Consider the following 19,224-nt stretch of genomic DNA (forward strand, 5'->3'; position numbering starts at 1 on the left):
TGGCTGATTCATGTCATTGTATGGCAAAAACCTCTACAATATTGTAAAGTAATTAGCCTCCAACTAATAAAAATAAATGGAAAACAAACAAACAAACAAAAATACTATTTTATATTGAGTATAGCCGATTAACAGTGTTGTGATAGTTTCAGGTGAGCAGGGAAGGGACTCAGCATACATATACTTGTATCCATTCTCCCCCAAACTCCCCTCCCATCCAGGCTGCCACATAACATTGAGCAGAGTTCCCTGTACTAGACAGTAGTTCCTTGTTGGTTATCCATTTTAAATAGTGTGTACGTGTCCATCCCAAACTCCCTATCTCTCCCCCCATCCTTCCCCCAGCAAGCATAAGTTTATTCTGTAAGTCTGTGAGTCTCTTTCTGTTTTGTATATAAGTTCATTTTTATCATTTCTTTTTAGATTCTGCATGGAACAGATGCCACACAATATTCTTCTCTGACGTGCTTCATTCAGTGTGACAATCTCCAGGTCCGTCAGTATCTTAATTTTTCTCATACAAGTTAATTATACCCGATCTCACTTACCTTGTAAACTTGTTTTGCGGATCAAATGAGAATATGCTTTTAAAACTATAAACGGTTATACAAATAGAAATCATTAGGGCAGCCTCTGGGACAAGTCACAATTTAAGCAACACACCCACTTTTTACTCTTCTTACTACAGGAGCTAAACGATGGGGCAAATAGCAAAGTGACATCAGTATGAACGAGGCCATTTTTATTCCTGTCCCTCGTATTCTCCACAGACAAGAGGAATGGCTAGATCTGTGATTTTACCTTGGCCTTAGCAGAAGTGATTTCATTAATTAGCATGTAGTATTACATATTTTATATTATCCCATTTGACACTCAGGTGGCACTAGTGGTAAGGAACCTGCCTGCCAGTGCAGGAGACTTAAAAGACACGGGTTCAGTCCCTGAGTCAGAAAGATTCCCTGGAGGAAATGGCAACCCACTCCAGTATTCTTGCCAGGACAATCCCATGGACAGAGGAACTTGGCAGGCTAGTCCATGGGGTCGCAAAGAGTTGGTCATGACTTATGTGATTTAGCACGCACACATAGTGAAGTGAAAGTGAAAGTTGCTCAGTCGTGTCCGACTCTTTGCGACCCCATGGACTGTACTGCTGCTGCTAAGTCGCTTCAGTCGTGTCCGACTCTGTGCGACCCCATAGACGGCAGCCCACCAGGCTCCCCTTTCCCTGGGATTCTCCAGGCAAGAACACTGGAGTGGGTTGCCATTTCCTTCTCCAGGGGATCTTCCCAACCCAGGGATCAAACCCAGGCAGGTCTTCCGCATTGCAGGCAGATTCTTTACCAGCTGAGCCACAAGGGAAAGCCCAAGAATACTGGAGTTAGTAGCCCATGCACGCATAAGTCGAAGAAGGCAATGGCAACCCACCCCAGTACTCTTGCCTGGAAAATCCCATGGACGTAGGAGCCTGGTGGGCTGCCATCTATGTGGTTGCAGAGTTGGACATAACTGAAGTGACTTAGCAGCAGCAGCACACATAAGTATGCTATATGCTTATATGCTATAAAAAATTACTATATGCCCACTTTTACAGGTGAAATGAGTTTAAGGGACCTAAAAAGCAGCTGAGGCAGGATCAGAACCCAGCTCTATCTGGCTCTGGAATTTGGGCTTCTTCTGTGGTACAATAGCAAGTTCCTCTCCACTGATACAGACTTTCCAGATTGTCCCATCAATACAATGACAACCAGCAGGTTACATAAACTCTTGGCATCCTTTTGTGGCCAGGAGCAAGCCATCTGGGTTTTACATGTTTATTTTGGCAAAAATGACGTATTCTGTTTCTTCCTAAGGAAGATGGTTTTTTGGTCCTCAAACAACTTAAAAAAAAAAAAGGCTTTTTGTTGATTTCAGCTTAAATCCAAAGCACCATGATTTTCTGTGGATGTACAGGAAGCTTTTGCACTTATCACAAAAGGGCAAAGTGAGCTTGGGAATCTGAGAAAGAGAACAGCCAAGAACCAGCTCCAGGTGAACCGTCACTCGGTCTTCTGTCAGATGCGAACACTGGCTGTTAAGTCCCCTACCCTGCCGGGGCAGTCCTGGTGGTGCCAGTGAAACCTGTGTTCCTGTTCTGGGTATGAGTTTGCATATATGACTTATTTTAAAACCTATTAGCTCAACATATCATCACTTTCCAGGTGGCGCTAATGATAAAAGAATCCACTTGCCAATACAGGAGATGTTAAGACATGTGGGTTCGTTCCATCCCTGGGTTGGGAAGATCCCCTGGAGGAGGAAATGGCAACCCACTCAAGTATTCTTGCCTGGGAAATCCCATGGACAGAGGAGTTTGGTGGGCTAGAGTCCATGGGGTCGCAAAGAGTTGGACATGACTGAGTGTTTGTGCAGAGAAACTCAATTATGATTGATATGATGATCATGACTTCAGAAATGGGGTCTGTGGCTTTTAGTAGTGTGGAACCCAGTTTGAACTGGAATTGCCCTCTCTCTTACCCACTTTCTCTCTCTTTGCATTGTTCCTGGTGCCCTTCCTCCAGACGGGTAGTGGTGAGGGATGAAGGCTCGCATGTGGGGCAGAGGAAGCGTTTTCGAGCTCACTCTTTCACTACTGGGTGGTATTTCACCTCTTCAGCCAAGATGTCTCAGAGAGATGCCCAACCAGAAGGGACTGGATGCTGTTGGAGCAGCCTCTTCATTTCCATCAGCAGCAAGTGCCCCTCTGGTCCTCTGAGGGAGGGGTCTCACTCTTAAGACACTATTGACCAGGGGGGATTTTTGCAGAAACTAACGCCTGTGGTCGGCGATTTGTTACATAAGTGAATACTGAAAAAAGTACTGGTCATCAACATCTGGGCAATGAGACATATTATTAATAAAACGTCTTTGGTCAATAAGTTGTTAATGGACACTGACAAAATAATAATGACCATAGTAACATCTGAAGACATGGTGGGAGTAGAGACCACTCAGTGTAATATAAGACTGCTCCAGATCGACTGAGGACACAGTTTATCTTTATTAAATCATCTGGGAACCACTTAAATGGAGATGCTAATGAATGGATGAACTAATTACAATGATGCCAGAGCTGTGTGGAGGAGAGGAAGAGCACGCGACCAGGAAGCGAGACGCCACAGGTGGTGTACAAGGGAGCTGGCAGTACAGTCAGGCGTGGGTTCCCTTTTTTATAATTACAAAGCCTTGTCACAAATAAATACACCTGAATCACACAGAAAATTAATGATACAATAGCCTTATAAAGGAGAAAGAAACCAACACACCTCCCCTAACAGCAGGTTTAGAATAGGTCTATGCGTAACCAAAATGCTTCAGGTGCTGTTTCCATCTTGAGTGGTAAGCAAAGGAAGCACCAGCACGTTTCCCATTATACATACATACATATATGCATATGTATATATATGTATCCTGTACAGAGTCCAAGAATAGTTGAGCAATTGTAAAATTCAAATTTCTGTGTGAGTAATGGCAGCTAAATGGTTCAGTATAAAACCATTCTAAGAACTGATTATATATTAAGTTTGACTATCCATCATCATAATTTTAAGCCTACATACACTGAACAAAATATTATATGTATTTAAAAACCGAGTTATTTCCTCTGCACAGAGGCAGTTTTCCCTCCCTTCCCTTAAAGTTTTGTTATAGCCAGTCACTTCCCTAGGAAAATTCAATATGTTGAAGTGTTAAAGAAGCAGATCCAATTTTAATCCCAAGTTTAAACATGAAAAGCACCTGCCATCACTAACAAAATATCCCACATCACCTTTGTAAAGTGAACATTAAGCTAAATCGTACTGACATTAAATGGCTCTTTCCCCACCCTCCTCTGCAGCTCACATCCCTCCTGGGGAGGCAGCCCCACCGCATCTCTGAGCGTTCACACGTGTGCAGGAGTACAATTTAAATGCAAATAACCCTGAGCCGCATTATCTGAGGAGTTGGTGCAGACACAGCGCGGCTGTGACTGTGCCTGCGAAAATTAAAGGGGTTCATCTGTATTCTGACACACGCGTGACTTAGGAGTACATTCAAAAGAGCAATTCATCACTGCTTTCAAATTAAACACTGAAGTTGCCGAGTGCCTAGGTTACATGGAATGCCTCCCCGTTGATCACATAGGGTCGCCTTTCTACAAAGGCAACGAGATAGGAACTTCTCTGACTGTGGTTTTTCAATTAGTCCCGATGACAGAAGGTGACTGAAATAAGAGACTTGGTTTAATATGAACACAGCTAGGTGAGTGGAAAAGATACATTTACAATAATATTAAGCACAACTGGATGACAATCTATATGCATTTCAGATTACTGACAGGAAAATGACCACATCAGCCTAAAATGCAAGAAAATTACCAACAGTGATTTACCAAACTGACATCACTCCAGAAGATATTTTTTATTTTTATTTTATTTTTTGCAAAATCATCTTTCAAATATAAGGTTACTTTAAAATAATTCTTTGGTTAAAGTATAATGAAAATAAAAACTAGAAACTCCTCCAAGCCTTTCAATACAGGGTGAAAAATACCCCCTCTTTCAGCCATCAGATGGCCATTTAATCAGCCATTCAGATTCTAGGAATCTAAATGTAATGGAAAACACTGTATTCTGAACTCCTTGCTGGGGTGAAGGAATGCGCTCCTAGCTACCGTGGCAGGGAGAGAGAAGGAGCCTGGGAAAATGAAACCCCAGCTTGTGCATTAAAATGTGCCAATTATTCTAGTCCACAGAGGAATTGACTGGCATTTTAGAATCACTGAAACCAAAGTCTGTCTGTGAATAACACTGGGTCGTCAGCGGGATGATGTGGCACGCGTGTGAGAGCGGCCGAGTGTGTCAGACTTTCAAGCCCAGATTAAATCCTTTAATTTCATCTATTTCAGATAGCTTTCTACATTAAGAAAAAAGAATTCCTCTTACAGCAACCATTTGCTGCTTCTGTCTGGCATTTTCTTCCATTCCCCCTTCCTCCTTTCTCCTAACCCCCCAAAATATTAATAAGCATCAGCCTCAGATCAAAAAGAACCAGCCTGAACTTTGAGTTGTGATAGACAGCAACTGAGAATTTTAAATGGATATGAAATCATGTAATACAGTTCTTTTCTCTTTCGTATATACATAGATGCAATGTAATTTCCAAAGAATTTCTCAAATGGGGTCGTCTGAGTTTAGTTTTTGAAGTAGGTAAATGTGGAAAAGGAGAATTTCAAGCGAATTGAGATCATTCAGACCATTCTGATCAACAATCTGGGTAATCAGAGGAATTAACTTCTTTTACTCAAGGGTTTCCACCTAAAATTATTCAAAAAATTATTTCAGATCTCTGCCTTCCTTTGCTCACACATAGGACCCACCTACACCAACCTATCAGGTCATCAAAGGCCTAAGTCCACAGAGAGGGAGAGAGAGAGGGTTAAGTTCTGAACTTTCTTCTGTACAAGTACAGACCCTGCCCAGCACACACTGCTTCACTTTTCAAGGAAATCGGATGTGAGATGTTCAAGCTTTATTCTGAGCACTGAAAGTCCATGAAAATTTGTGGAGAATCTAATAAACATTATAGATCTGGTGACGGTGGATTCACCTCATTACAAATAAAAGAATGACTGGCAGTGACATTACACTGGCCATAATGTGACTTTTCTCTAAACACCTTTAATGTACTTTCCCCATTTTGAGCTGAAAACTTTTAATCAATCATGTCAGCAGAGTTACTTCTGGATCCAGAAGATGGATCAGTGTACAGTGATGGAAGAAATCAAGGTTTCTTAAAATATAAAATTCATGACATCTTTCTCTAAGTGACTTAAACCCAACAGTGATCCTCTTGCTGATTAACATACGTAGCCAGCATCCTTTCACTTCCTCCTATTTTCAAGGATCATCAAATTCTGGTTTCAAATAGGAGCACAGATCTGTTTTTATATACCATGTGTTTTCTGCATTTGGGTTTTGAAGCTTATTTAATGCTACAGTATACATTGATCCTGTTTTACATGAATGTTCTCATCAAATGGCTGGGATTTCATTTTGCAGGTATATCCTAGCATGAACTACACTGTACCAGACCACTGTCTGCTACCATCAAGTCAGCTAGTCACACAATTAACTAGACATCAATAACTGATGTTTTGGTTTGATTGTCATTTATTTTTCTTTTAAATAAACTCCCTCTAAATTCAGGAAGCAGGTGTGATGAGCTACCACAGGATGTGGCTCTCCCAACTTTCCTCAAGTAGCCCTACCTACCTATTTTAAATTATCATAGCAAAACAAACAAACCACCACGACTGCACAATCAACAGTGCGGTCATGACTGTCATCATTTAAGTTCATTCCCTGACTTCGCAGTACATCCCTGGCTGTGATGGATGCGTTTGTGGATGTTCTGTTCTGGCTGACATGTACTGCAACTGTATGATGAACTGACCCTTGGTATGGTTTGGAAAGATGTCCATATTGCACAAGAACGAGCTTCTTGCTGACTCAGAGGATGTATCTGACATACATCTTTTGAAAATGTCAACATCCTTAACTGGTTAACATGGTCTAGACTCTTGGGGCAAAGGCGAGCAAATTGCAAATGATTCAGAAGTGCTGTGGCTGTTTAGGCTACAACATGAGTCACTCCAAGTCACTTGATGTTTTGCAAATTTGTTGTGCCTACAATTGAATGCTTCACACGTGCATCTTCTCTTCCTCCTGAGTATCCAAAAGTGCTCTGGAGAGCAAAAATGCTTTCTCTCTCCATTTCACAGACAGAAGCAAGAGGGTAGGACCGTAGCAAGAAGCTGCAGTCAGCTGTAGAGAAAATGTGATGGGGTGGTACCAGCGTAAAGGTTAGGGTCCCCGAGCAGATGTCTTGAGTCAGCAGCACTAGTGTGTGGGTCGCACTGAGCATTGAAATTGATGGTAAGCCACATGTTTTCTAGTAACCTTAAAGAAATCCTGCAGCTTGACTTTCACTGGAGCATGGAGTCTAGAAGAAAATCCCATCCCCAGCCTGGCAGCTTGGAGTCCCTCCAGCTGGACCTTCCTGCATCCTTCCTCAGGGTGGGCTGGCGGCTCCCTCTGGGAGGATCCAGGCTCCTTAGCCAGCCCATACAGAAGCGAGAAAATACCCTCTGCAGTAGCAGGTGCCCTGATGTAGGAAGACAATTCTCAAAAGGGTCCAGAGAGAATGAATTTTATCCCTGAATCAAGTCTTTCTCTTCTTGACACAGTCTCACCCTAAGAACTTTAAAGCCTGAAAGATGCTAAATTTTTCTTTGTTCACTTAGGATGTGGTGCAGGCTTCCCCACTGGTACTAAACACAGAGACACTTCTCCCCATGCCTTCCTCAAGCCTTTTCTTCTCGTTCGCTTGCCCGGTTACTCTTGTAGCAGGGTCTCTCTCCAGTTGAAGCCCCCGGTTGGTCCATGGGTCAGAGGGAGGATTGGTGGGTCTGTCAGCTGCCAGATTCCAGTTTCTCCTAATTCTTCACAGGAACAAAATCCCAAGTAGGGGATCTGAAGGAAGATAGAAAAGAAAGGGAAAATAGAAAACAGAGGTTGAGTGCTTTACTTTTTACCTGGATGAAGGAAAGTTCAAAGGGATGAATAGGGGCTTTGCAGGCAAGCATCCCCTCCAAAATATCACTAAAGAAAATGAAATGGATAAAACTGATCAGTTAGAAGGAAGAGTATTTACAATGCAAGAGGAGTTTTTGGAAGGGATTCGTTAAACGGTGGGCTCTCCTAGTATAGATAAGTAACTATTTATAGATGCTTTCTTAATAGCATGGGAGATAAAAGCAATCATGCATAAAGCTAAGGTGCTAAGAGTTCATTCCCAATTGCAAGTCAGGCTGAAAATGCAGCTCAAAAGTTTCTGAAATTATACTTGGACAATGGGAAAGATTATTAGAGTTTTAAAAATGTTTCATCCTGCTTTATGTCGTATTATCATTATTTTTTGGCATGTGTATCTAATGTTCAAAACTGAAGCTCTGCCCTTCCTACCTTCAGTGGGCATGGCATTTCAAAACTTATTTGTGTGTGTGTGTGTCTGTCCAGAGCTGCGTTTATGAATAAGACAAAAGTCTCTGCCCTCAAGCAGCTTACAGACTAACAGGAAGGAAAGACACATGAACAAGCTTTTCAAAAATGAGAAAAGAATTGCAATCAAGTTTGAACCGGTTCCTCTGGGGATAGATACAGGAAGCGTGCGTGGGAGGATGGCTGATGGAAAACCTTCCACAGGCAGGAGGAGGAGGAATCCAGATGTGCTAGTCAGCCTGGTGGGTTTTCTGTCTCACTGCTTTATTCCCAGGTTTGCCTTTCAGCCTCCTCATTTTGACTCACTGCTTCCTTTGGCCTACCCGCCAGGACCTCCCTTCCAGCTGAGCTGTCTGATTTGGCCCACAAACCTCTTCTTTGTCCAATCCACCGTCCCACAGGGAAATCCACACAATTTGCTTATAATTCTTAGCTCCTTCCTAAATTTTAGCTCTTAGAAGCTAGATCTAGCTCAAACACATCTTTTTCTTTTACCCAAGGCCTGATAAAGTGCCTTAAACAGAGCCCCACTCAATACCTCTCAGTTGAGTGAACCAATAAATGTATCATCTTCCCAGCTCCAAAGAACTTTGCTATCAGTCAGCACTGAACCATTCTGAAACTGCAAGGCACCACAGGCCCCTGAAATGCAAGTGGGGATTACCTTTCGGACCATCTGTACAAAGTCCTTGGAGTTCTGAGGTGACAGGCCTTGTAGCTGGCAGGTACACGCTTCCAGAGAAGATGCGTGAGCCACAATCAGGATGTTATTTCCTGGGGGCAAAAAAACAAGGACTGGAAAATCTGTTTCTATAAAGATACATGTAAACCTTGTAAGTACTAAAGTCAAGTTTTCCAGGGAGGGGCAAACAATCTCAAGAAATAAGACAGTTAGGCCAAGCAATATTTTGAAAATGCTTTGTACTGTTAAGGCAGGCTGATGTCATAAAAAAAAAAAAAAAGAAAAAAACCACTTTTAATCTTAAAGTAACTTCACAGGTTACAAATATATATTTTACATATTATATATGTATATTTTATATACACTGTGTATATATGTTATGCACTATGTATGTATATACACATGTACACACCAGGGAGGTCCCAAGTATTCTTCATCCCCCTTCTTCCCATAGCAACATCTTGCCTAACTAGAGTATACTGTCAAGACTAGGAAATGAACGCTGGTACAGTCCACGTAGCTTTATTCAGATTTTACCAGGCTACCCAAGTCTATCACACGTGCAGCTTTCTGTAACCACCACCTCAATCAGGATAGAGTACCATTCTAAGTCTGCAGGGCTCTCTGCTGTTACCTCTAATGCAGTTTTCAATGCTGCCACTTGTAGAACTGTGAGCACATGAGACTTTCTAGTTGACAGAACATGCTGGGTTTCTTTACAGGGGGAATGGGTGGTCCTACAGGGGTGGTAATGAAGTGAGTGGCTTATAAGTGGTAACTGAAATGTGGGGACCATCTACAATACTGTTATCCAGGGCTCCCCACCGTTAATGTTCTGGTATATGTAAATCCAGCCTTTGCTCTACGAAGATGAATATTTTTAACTTTTTTTTGGGGGGGGCTGGAAATGGGCAGACTCTTTTGTAACCTGCCCTCTTTACAAAAAATACTATAGTCTTACATACCATTAAATACTGAGTTCAAGGACTATAAAACTCAGTGGCAGACTGAGTTGTATAGAGCACTGCTCTTGGTGGCAGCAATGATGGTAGGTGTGTTTGTGTAGGTGTGTTCATGCTCCTGGATCAAATTACAGGCAAAACTGTGTTATGCTAAAGAATTTATGGAAATTATAATAGGGAACCTCCTTCTGAGAGTGCAAGATATATAGCTGAGATACAAAATTCTGTTATTTCAAATAGCAACTAAGTCTGGGGTCTAGACCTATTTTTCTTTCCTATTAAATGAGTTTGACAAAGCATGCTGAGCCATCCTGAATAGCTGACTAACCGTGATGGAGAAATGATCACAGATTTAAGCATGGAGTCCAAGGTAACACCTACCTTTACTTTTACATTCACTTATGATTTCCTTTGTTACTTGGAAACTTCTACTGATATAGGTGTCATAGGATTCTGAAACCACTAATTTGCTGACTGGAATGTGAGGTCTGCAATAGAAAAATGAACCAAGGCATTGAAAACATTTTGATCTCAAGACAAAGCAACTGACATTACTCTCAGCTTTATTTCAAGACCTTTCAAAAGTTCCCATGTTTCTGTTTATCCATTTCCCTAGAAAGGATGGAGGCACAGGAGTGTTTCTACTCTGCAGAAGTGGGGTTCAAATGTGCAGAATGTACAGAAATGAATGCCGTGTGTGCATGCTGTCAAAGCGACCAGCTGAAAAATGAAACATTCAGTGCGGGTTTCCCTTGCAGGATGACCCAGAGCTGCTGAACTAACTTTACTGACAATCTGTCCTAGGTCACCCATGTACTAGGAAGCAAAGCAGAGGTTAGATCTCTTTATCTGTTTAAGTAATCAGAGATTTCCCAAGCCTCTGTAGGCTTACACGTGATATATAAGCAGTAACATGGTCTAAGTTTAAGGTGTACAAAGTACAAATTTGATACATTTTTACATTCAAAACAAAGAGGCACAAACTTAGTTATAAGATGAATACATTCTGGGGAAATCATGTCTGAGCTGACACCTCCATCATGTCACATAATTACCATTTCCTTTATTATGGTGAGAACAATTACTCTCCTAGCAACTTTCAAGTACATAGAACAATATTGCTAACTATAGTCACAGTGCTGTACATGAGATCCCCAGAACTATTCATCTGGTGACTCTAAGTCTGTACCCCTTTGACCAACCTCCCCCCACGGTCACGTGGTATGTCTGTGGGTGTCCACGCTACTCTACTGTTTCTCTGAGTCTGGCTCTTTCAGGTTTCACACATGTGATATGGGAGATCTTGTCTTCAGTTCCTTTGGATACGACCCAGAAGTGAGATTGCTGGGTCATATGGCAGTTCTATTTTTACCTTTTTGTGGACCCTCCATAGTGTTTTCCACAGTGGCTGTCCTTGCTGACACTGCCACCAACAGTGCACGGGGATAATTGTTCTCCATCTCCCCGCCACCACTTACTTACCATCTCATCTTTTTCTTGGATGATAGCTGTTCTAACAGGTGTGAGTGAGACCTCTCTGTGGTTTTGATTTGCATTTTCCCGATGATTAGTGATGATGAAATGTCTTTTCATGTACTTCTTGGTCATTTGTATGTCTTCTCTGGGAAAAAATATCTATTCAGTTCCTCTGCCCACTTTTTAATCAGATTGTGTTTTAGCTATTGAGTTGCATCAACTGTTCACATATTTTGGATGATAAGTGTATGACGATATCAGGTATATGATCTGCAAGTATCTTCTCCTATTTTGTATCTTATCAGGTATGTATTTTTACAGATATCGTCTCCTATCCTGTAGGTTGCCTTTTCATACTGTTTCTTCTGCTTCATAGAAGGTTTTTAGTTTGACATAGCCTTGTTTTTTATTATTTATGCTTTTGGTGTCATATCTAAAAAAATCATTGTCAAAGAGCTTTTTCCATGTTTTCTTCAGGCGTTTTGTGGTTTCAGTTCTTTAAATTTCTAATCCATTTTGAGTTAATTTTTGAGAGTGGTGTAAGATAGGAGTCCAATGCCATTCTTCTGTATGTGGTTATCCAGTTTTCCCAACGTCATTTTAAAAAGATTTATTTATTTTTGGCAGCACTGGGTCTCTGTTGCTGTGTGCAGGCTTTCCCCTCGTTGCGGTGCATGGGCTTCTCATTGCTGTGGCTTCTCTCGTTTCAGAGCACGGGCTGTAGGTGCAGGGGCTGCAGCAGTTGTGACACGGGAGCCCAGCAGTAGGGGCCCACAGGCTTAGGTGCTCCACGGCACGTGGGATGTTCCGGAGCAGGGATCAAAACCAACCTTCCCTGCATTGGTCAATTTTTAACCACTGGGCCACCAGGGAAACCCCCAACATCACTTATTGAAGTCTACCCTCTCTCCATTGACTATTCTTGGCTCCCCTATCAAATACTTGAGGGTTATTTCTGGGCTCTCAATTCTGTTCCATTGGTCAGTGTGTCTATTTTTATGCCAGTTACTATTGCTTTGTAGTATAACTTGAAATCATGAAGTGTGATGTCAGGTTTGTTTGGCTATTAACATCTATTGTGGTTCCATACAAATTTTAGGATTGTTTCTTCTATTTCTGTGAAAAATACCATTAGAATTTTGATAGGAATTATGTTTGATCTATAGATGGCTTTGGGGAGTATGGACATTTTAACAATATTATTTTTTCTGATCTAAGAGTGTAGGACACACCTTTGTATCTTCTTCAATTTTTACCAAAGTTTCATAGTTTTGAGAGTACAGATCGTTTCACCTCCTTGGTTAAATTTATTCCTAAGTATTTTACTGCTTTTGGTGCTATTGTGAATGGGTTTGTTTTATTTCCATTTCATATCATTGAGGTTAGTGTATAAAAATACAGCTGACCTCTTTTTGTTGTTGTTGAAATTGTTAGTTGACTTTTAAAAATGTATTGTTTTAAAAATTTTATTGGCATATAGTTGATTTATAGTGTTAGCTGAAGGTGTACAGTGATTTAGATAAACATATATTCATTCTTTTTCAGATTCTTTCTTACGTATTATTACATAGTATTGAGTTCCCTGTGCTATACAGTAGGTCCTTGCTGGTTATCTATTTTATATACAGTAGTGTATACGTTAATCCCAAGCTCCTGATTTACCCCTCCCTGCCCCTCCCTCCCCCCACACCCTGCTTTTCATTTGGTGACCATGTTTGTTTTAAAAGTCTCTATTTCTGTTTTGTAAATAAGTTCATTTATACCATTAAAAAAATCAGATTCCACATATGAATGATATCATATGATATCTTTCTTTGACTTACTTTGGGGGATTCTATGGTGGCTCAGATGGTCAAGAATCCACCTGCAATGTTGGGGTACAGGTTTGATCCCTGGGTTGGGAAGATCCCCTGGAGAAGGGCATGGCAACCCACTCCAGTGTTCTTGCCTGGGAAACCCACAGACAGAGGAGTTTCACTTAGTATGATAATCTCTAGGTCCATCCATGTTGCTGCAAATGGCATCATTTTGTTCTTTTTATGGCCGAGTAATATTCCATTGTATATATGTATCACATCTTATCCTGTTTTTATTTTCATTATTCCAGGAGGTGGATTAAAAAAAGATATTGCTGAGATTTGTGTCAAAGAATGTCTCCTATGTTTTCCTCTAAGAGTGTTATACTGTCTGGCTTTACATTTAGGTCTTAGATACATTCTGAATTTCCTTTTGTGCATCACTGATTTCCTTATGTTGATTTTGTATCCTGAAACTTCACTGAATTTGTTGATTAGTTCTGACAGTTCTAGGATTTTGTATATATAACATAACATCATCTGCAAATAGAGTTTTGTTTCTTTCCAACTTTCATGCCTTTTATTTATCTTGCCTAACTACTCTGGCTAGAACTTCCAGAACTATGTTAAATAGTAGTGGTGAGAGTGGCCATCCTTGTCTTGTTCCTGATCTTAAGGGAAAGCTTTCAATCTTTCACTGTTGAGTGTGTTAGCTGTAGGCTTGCCATATATGGTTTTTATTTTTTATTTTTTATTTTTTTTTTAATTTTTTTATTTTTCAGTGGGTTTTGTTATACATTGATGTGAATCAGCCATAGAGTTACACGAATTCCCCATCCCGGTCTCCCATCCCACCCCCCTCTCCACCCGATTCCTCTGGATCTTCCCAGCCCAACAGGCCCGAGCACTTGATACATGCTGTTCTTTCGAAACTTCCCACCCTCCCCTTCTCCCACAGAGTTCAAAAGTCTGTTCTGTACTTGGTTTTTATTATGTTTACATATGTTCCTTCTGTACACAATCTGTTGAACATTTTTATCATGAAAAGATATATTTTGTCAAATGCTTTTTCTCTATTGAGATGATCATATAATTTTTATCCTACTCAATGCAGTATACCATATTTATTGATTTTTACATATCGAACCGTCCTTGCACCCCAGGGATAAACCCCACTTAATCATGCTGTGTGATCCTTCTGATGTGCTGTTGAATTTGGTTTGCTACTGTTTTGTTTTGAGTATCAACCTGTAGTACTTTTTTCTTGCAGTATTCTTATCCAGTATCAGGGTAATGCTAGTCTCATAAAATGAGTTGGAAGTTGTTAAGGATAGGTTTTAAAAACAGATGTTAGGTCCATTGGGTTTGTGAGCTAATAACCCTTCACCAATCTTTCCTTTTCTTTCTTAGTTTTAACAGAGACCACATACCTGGCCCTAGGAGAAGCGCAGAGAACATAAAGATGAGGAGAACCCAGTTTGTGTGTTTGGGGTGAGTAGGCTATCGATGTAAATGATAGTTATGACGCAATGCACATAGCATACAAAAGGGTGTTCCAAGTAGGGCCCTCTGATCCTGGTGACCCTGAATGTCTTAAATCCCAGTCACTTGTGTCTGCTTCCACCTTCCTTTACTGTTCAGTTTTCTGGGCTATGAGATATTTATTTTGTTTTTGTAAAGTACAACTATATGACATTTTCTGCTTCCTTGTCTTTGGCTGCTGGTGTTTGGTGCACGGAGGAACTAGTGTGTTTTTGAAGTGAGTGCTCATGGCATCTTCATCAGCAGGCATTGCTGCTGCTAAGACTTACTGAGAGGTTCCCACGTGTCAGGCTGTGTGCGGAGCACCCGTGTTCTTTGAACATATCCCATCTAGCAACACTTCTGCAAATTCTGAGTTTGTGGATGACAAAAAGAAGGTTTGGGGAGGCTACAGATGATTTGTTTACATCATTAGAACTCTTAAGAGCAGGGGCTTGAACCCGAGGCTGAACTTGATGCCTGTAAAGTTATTCTCTACCCTGGATGGCTTCTGATAGTGTCCTCCTCAAAACTACCCTTCTGTGAACTTGGGTTTACTGTCTGGAGAGGAAGGATGCTGTTCCATTTGAAGGAAACCCGCTCTCAGTTAAATAACATTCTCATAGCAAGCATCTCTCTCCTAGGAAACAACCTTCTGAATCTCATAACACCCTGGGGAATAGGGAGAAACATGATGCTCACTAGGGATGTGCCTTGCTGTTCAGAAGCATAGTCTGTCTTCTCCTTCCTTCTCATCCAGTTCCATTACCATTTACATCACTTGGTCTCCCAGGAATGCCCCCAGCACTCTTGACAAAAGGCCTCTTTGTATGGCCCAGGAGTCACTGCAGGGAAACCACACGGTAATGTACACGACTTGTTTACGTGGAGAGCTGGGAGCTGCTGGGATCCAGTTCCTGCTGGTCAGTTCTTGCTCTGAAGTTGCACCTGTGACTGGCTTCCATGTTTGAATGGGCCCCGATGAGGATGGAACCGTCACAGCTTTCTCACCCCCCTCAGCTGCATCTGCAGGTCCCACGTGCTGTCCTCAGAGTCAGGCGGGTCTCCAACCGCCACCTAGACTGGAGCCCAGACCTCTGGGTAGTCGGGTAGTATCCTTGGAACAGTATCCTTCCTGGCACACTCTCTACTGTCCAGCCTAGAAGAGCAGGCTTCTGCCCTGAGTCCCACACCAAAGTCTGACTGGTTCCTCTAATACTCCAGATCCAAAGCTCCACACCCCCTTTCTGCTTCCTCCCCACCAGTCATCAGGGTCCTATTCTAAAGCCGCATCCAACTGGTATGTATTTCGTTTTTTCTGTCTTGGTGCTTCCCACCCAGCTCCACTGGGGCAGCTTTCTACACTCAGACGGGTCTTGTTACCCATGGACGAGGCTTGTATATTAGTTACCAGCCTGAATCCACCTTTTAGCATCTCCTCCCTCCTGTTCAAAGTGATATGGATCTATAAGCCATGCCTGCTTGACTTACAATACTCTGGCTATTGGTCCTTGCCTCTCTGCCCATCACCGTGTTTGTTCAATCATTTGGGTACCACTACTTGCTTTAAAAGAACTGCTCACTTGACATAATTACTTTCAGAGGGAAATCGACTCTAGGGAAGGTGCCTCTTACCTGCTTGATGGGTGAATTTCACAACTAATTTATAGAATTAGATACTTAACCTCACTCCCCTCCCCCAAACACAAAATAGTTACATTTTGATTTTCTGTAGAGGAAAAAAAACCTGGAATGTGAACCATGTCCTGACCCCAAGGTTGGCATTCATCCTTCTGTTCATATTACTGATGGGGTATGTGTGAATAAGCTTGGGAAAACTGTAGGATGCACTTAAGGGGGGATGGACTGAAGACACAGTTGGCCTGGGAGAGGCTGGGTGGTACGTGAGCAAAGTCATTTCACCCATGTTGGCAGTAACCTGCTCGCTTTCCAGGGCATAGGGATGATGGCTGTTGGCATGGGGATAGTAATTTCCTGCTGTTTGCCCAACGAACAGGAAAATAGTGGCCATAATGTAGACAGGACAAAATGTGAATTGTTTCAGTAGGGGATCTGATTGATTGATTTAATCTTATTTCTGAGGAATGCTCATTCCTCATATTTATTAATGAAGGGGGTTACCTGAGGTCTTTGCAGAGCCAAAAATGAGGATGGAAGAAAAGATAACCCTTTCAGACCTTAGCCAGAAAGTCACATTGCTTTGAGGTTTGGGTAAGTATTTGAAGTGAAAGGCCATGGGATGTCACAAAGAAGAAAGCTCTACTTGGATTAGTCAAGAATTGTTCCAAATTCTGTCTTAAGAACTATGAACTTAATTCCCCACGGTTGGCCACCTGATGCGAAGAGCTGACTCATTTGAAAAGACTGATGCTGGGAAAGATTGAGGGCAGGAGGAGAAGGAGACGACAGAGGATGAGATGGTTGGATGGCATCACCGACTCGATGGACATGGGTTTGGGTGAACTCCGGGAGTTGGTGATGGACAGGGAGGCCTGACAAGGTGCGGTTCATGGGGTCACAAAGAGTCGAACACGACTGAACTGACTGAATGGTGGTGAGTATCTATCCTTCCTCAAGACATTTTACAAATGCTCAAGTGGATTTCTTGCTTGAGTGGATTTCTTTTTTCTTACACTCAGCCTGAAACTTTACTTCAGACCGAGAAAGTAATGATAACAGCTAACAAAAATATTTAAACCAAATATAAGGGTGAAGAAAATCTCATTGCTTATTAAAAATAGTTAAAATATGACTTGTTGTTATTGTTTAGCCACTAAGTCATGTAATAACACAGAAAGCCTTTTCTATCACGTCACTAAGAAGCGCTGAGTGGATTTCTGATGGTTAATATAATTATGTTACAACCTACAAATATTTCTTTTCAATAACAGTCTAATGGAAAAAGCAAAGGACTACTATAAAGCTGATTACACAGTGCTTGACATGAAGAAAATGATCAATAAGGTAAGTTGTTATTATTGTCAGATGTGTCCACTACATGGGTAACTTTCAGAGGTCACTGAGCTCTCTCACATATGAGAGTGGCTTGCTGCCATCCTGGGGTTATGGCGGTAATGAATAAAGATAATTGAAAGTGACAATCCAAGTCAAGGTACTGCAGTTTTGCTTATTCCCCAACAAACTTCTAAACTGCTTGATCATTAGCTGGTGTGTGCCTCTGGCACTGCAGGTGGTTTTATTAGCCACTGAAATGGATGCAGTAAAATCAGAAAACCCTAGTGAATGTGTGTTGGAGGGAGAGATACTCCATAATAATGCCAAATACAAGGGAATGTTGACTTTCTCCAATTTTTTGGTTTTTTTTTAACTGTAGCTTGACCTCCACCAATATGGACAACTGTCTATGGGCTACATCTGGTCCTTCATGTCCTTACTTAGTCTGACCTGGTGAAGAGTACTTCCACACTGACCTCAGGGAAACAGCAGTTTTAGAGTTACCTGTAGGTTGTATCAATACTCAGGTTGGCTGCGGCTAGCTCTGATGGAGGTATCCACGCAGGTAAGGTGTTCCCAGCAACCCATTTTGTCCACTCAAATAAGCCAGGCTCCACTCGGATCTTCAAGTGATTTTCTTGTTGTAAACCTTAGAGATAAAATGAAGAAGAACAAAGTACAACTATGTTCTCATTGGAAAAGTGAATTAGAGACCAACTTGTTATAAAAATTCTGATAAATCTTCTCTTTCCTATTGGATGCTATATATAGCTTAAAGATGGGTAGACACATGCAGGTTCAGACAAGGGTTTTTCATGGCTGTGTATCATAAACACATGAGTGTCATATTCTGGTGACACCACCAGGATGTATGCGCAGTCTGGTTTCTGATTTTTTAAAAAATCATTATTTGTAAAGTTTGTACAGCTCTGTGACTATAATTCTTTCTAAAGTTCCAAGATGTTATCAAGAAACTTCAGAAATTGTTAGCATTCATTATAATAGCTTACATTATATTTGCATATCATATATTAATTTTCTTTACTAGAAAATCAAGTGTTGAATATTTGCCAAGGCCAGTGCACAACTCCTGTCTTTTATGATAGTGTGATTGTTCTTAGAGTAGAAACTGGCTCTATTTAACTCTTTGTATTGCATTTAGTCCAGTTTTTCTGTGCAAATGGAATAGATAGTGCATTTGAATACATAGTGGCATTCTGGCTTACTTAAGGTAAATGAATAGACATCTCAAATATAGTGTAATTTCCTTGTTGCCTCAGCTATTTGTGGCTTATTTGTTGTTTGGTACAAGTAAACAGTCAAGCTTGTTTCTTCTAGTTTTTCTTTTCAGTGAGATGAGAATGGAGATTCCTCTAACACAGGCTTCTGTGGATTTTAGGGCAAAAGCTGGATATCTTTATATAACAATGGTGCTTTTTGAAGTTACTCCAATCAACTAAAACAAGGATGATTCATGTTTCCAGACACCTAGGAGAACTACTGCTGCTGAGAAGGAGAAGCAGACAGAGCAGAGTGGGAGGAGACAATTTGTTTTAGTGCCAAAAAAAATCACGCTCTGCAGGCTCTAAATCATTGCCAGACAACATTTTACAAGCCTGCAGTTCACTGAAGAGGGCTTTAGATTTTCAAGAAAAACATTATCTGTATATTCTCTTCATCTTGCTTCTGCTGCCAGAGTATGATTTTGGGACTTTTGCAAAGTAATCTTCTGA

The 19,224-nt window shown here is 41.3% G+C and overlaps 1 protein-coding gene across 1 annotated transcript in view; it reads right to left on the bottom strand.

Moving 5' to 3' along the window:
* Positions 1–3,039: 3,039 nt before the first annotated feature.
* Positions 3,040–19,224, bottom strand: part of UBASH3B (ubiquitin associated and SH3 domain containing B) — a 150,818-nt gene continuing 134,633 nt past the window's right edge. Inside the window, exons 11-14 of the mRNA XM_065945072.1 lie at positions 17,996–18,140; positions 10,104–10,210; positions 8,743–8,852; positions 3,040–7,550 (exon numbers count right to left, since the gene is read on the bottom strand). Of these exons, the coding sequence (XP_065801144.1) occupies positions 7,413–7,550; positions 8,743–8,852; positions 10,104–10,210; positions 17,996–18,140 (500 nt within the window). The 3' untranslated portion in view covers positions 3,040–7,412. The remainder of the gene's footprint in view (positions 7,551–8,742; positions 8,853–10,103; positions 10,211–17,995; positions 18,141–19,224) is intronic.

Source organism: Muntiacus reevesi, chromosome 9, assembly GCF_963930625.1.
Source record: "Muntiacus reevesi chromosome 9, mMunRee1.1, whole genome shotgun sequence".
Classification (NCBI taxonomy): Eukaryota; Metazoa; Chordata; class Mammalia; order Artiodactyla; family Cervidae; genus Muntiacus; species Muntiacus reevesi.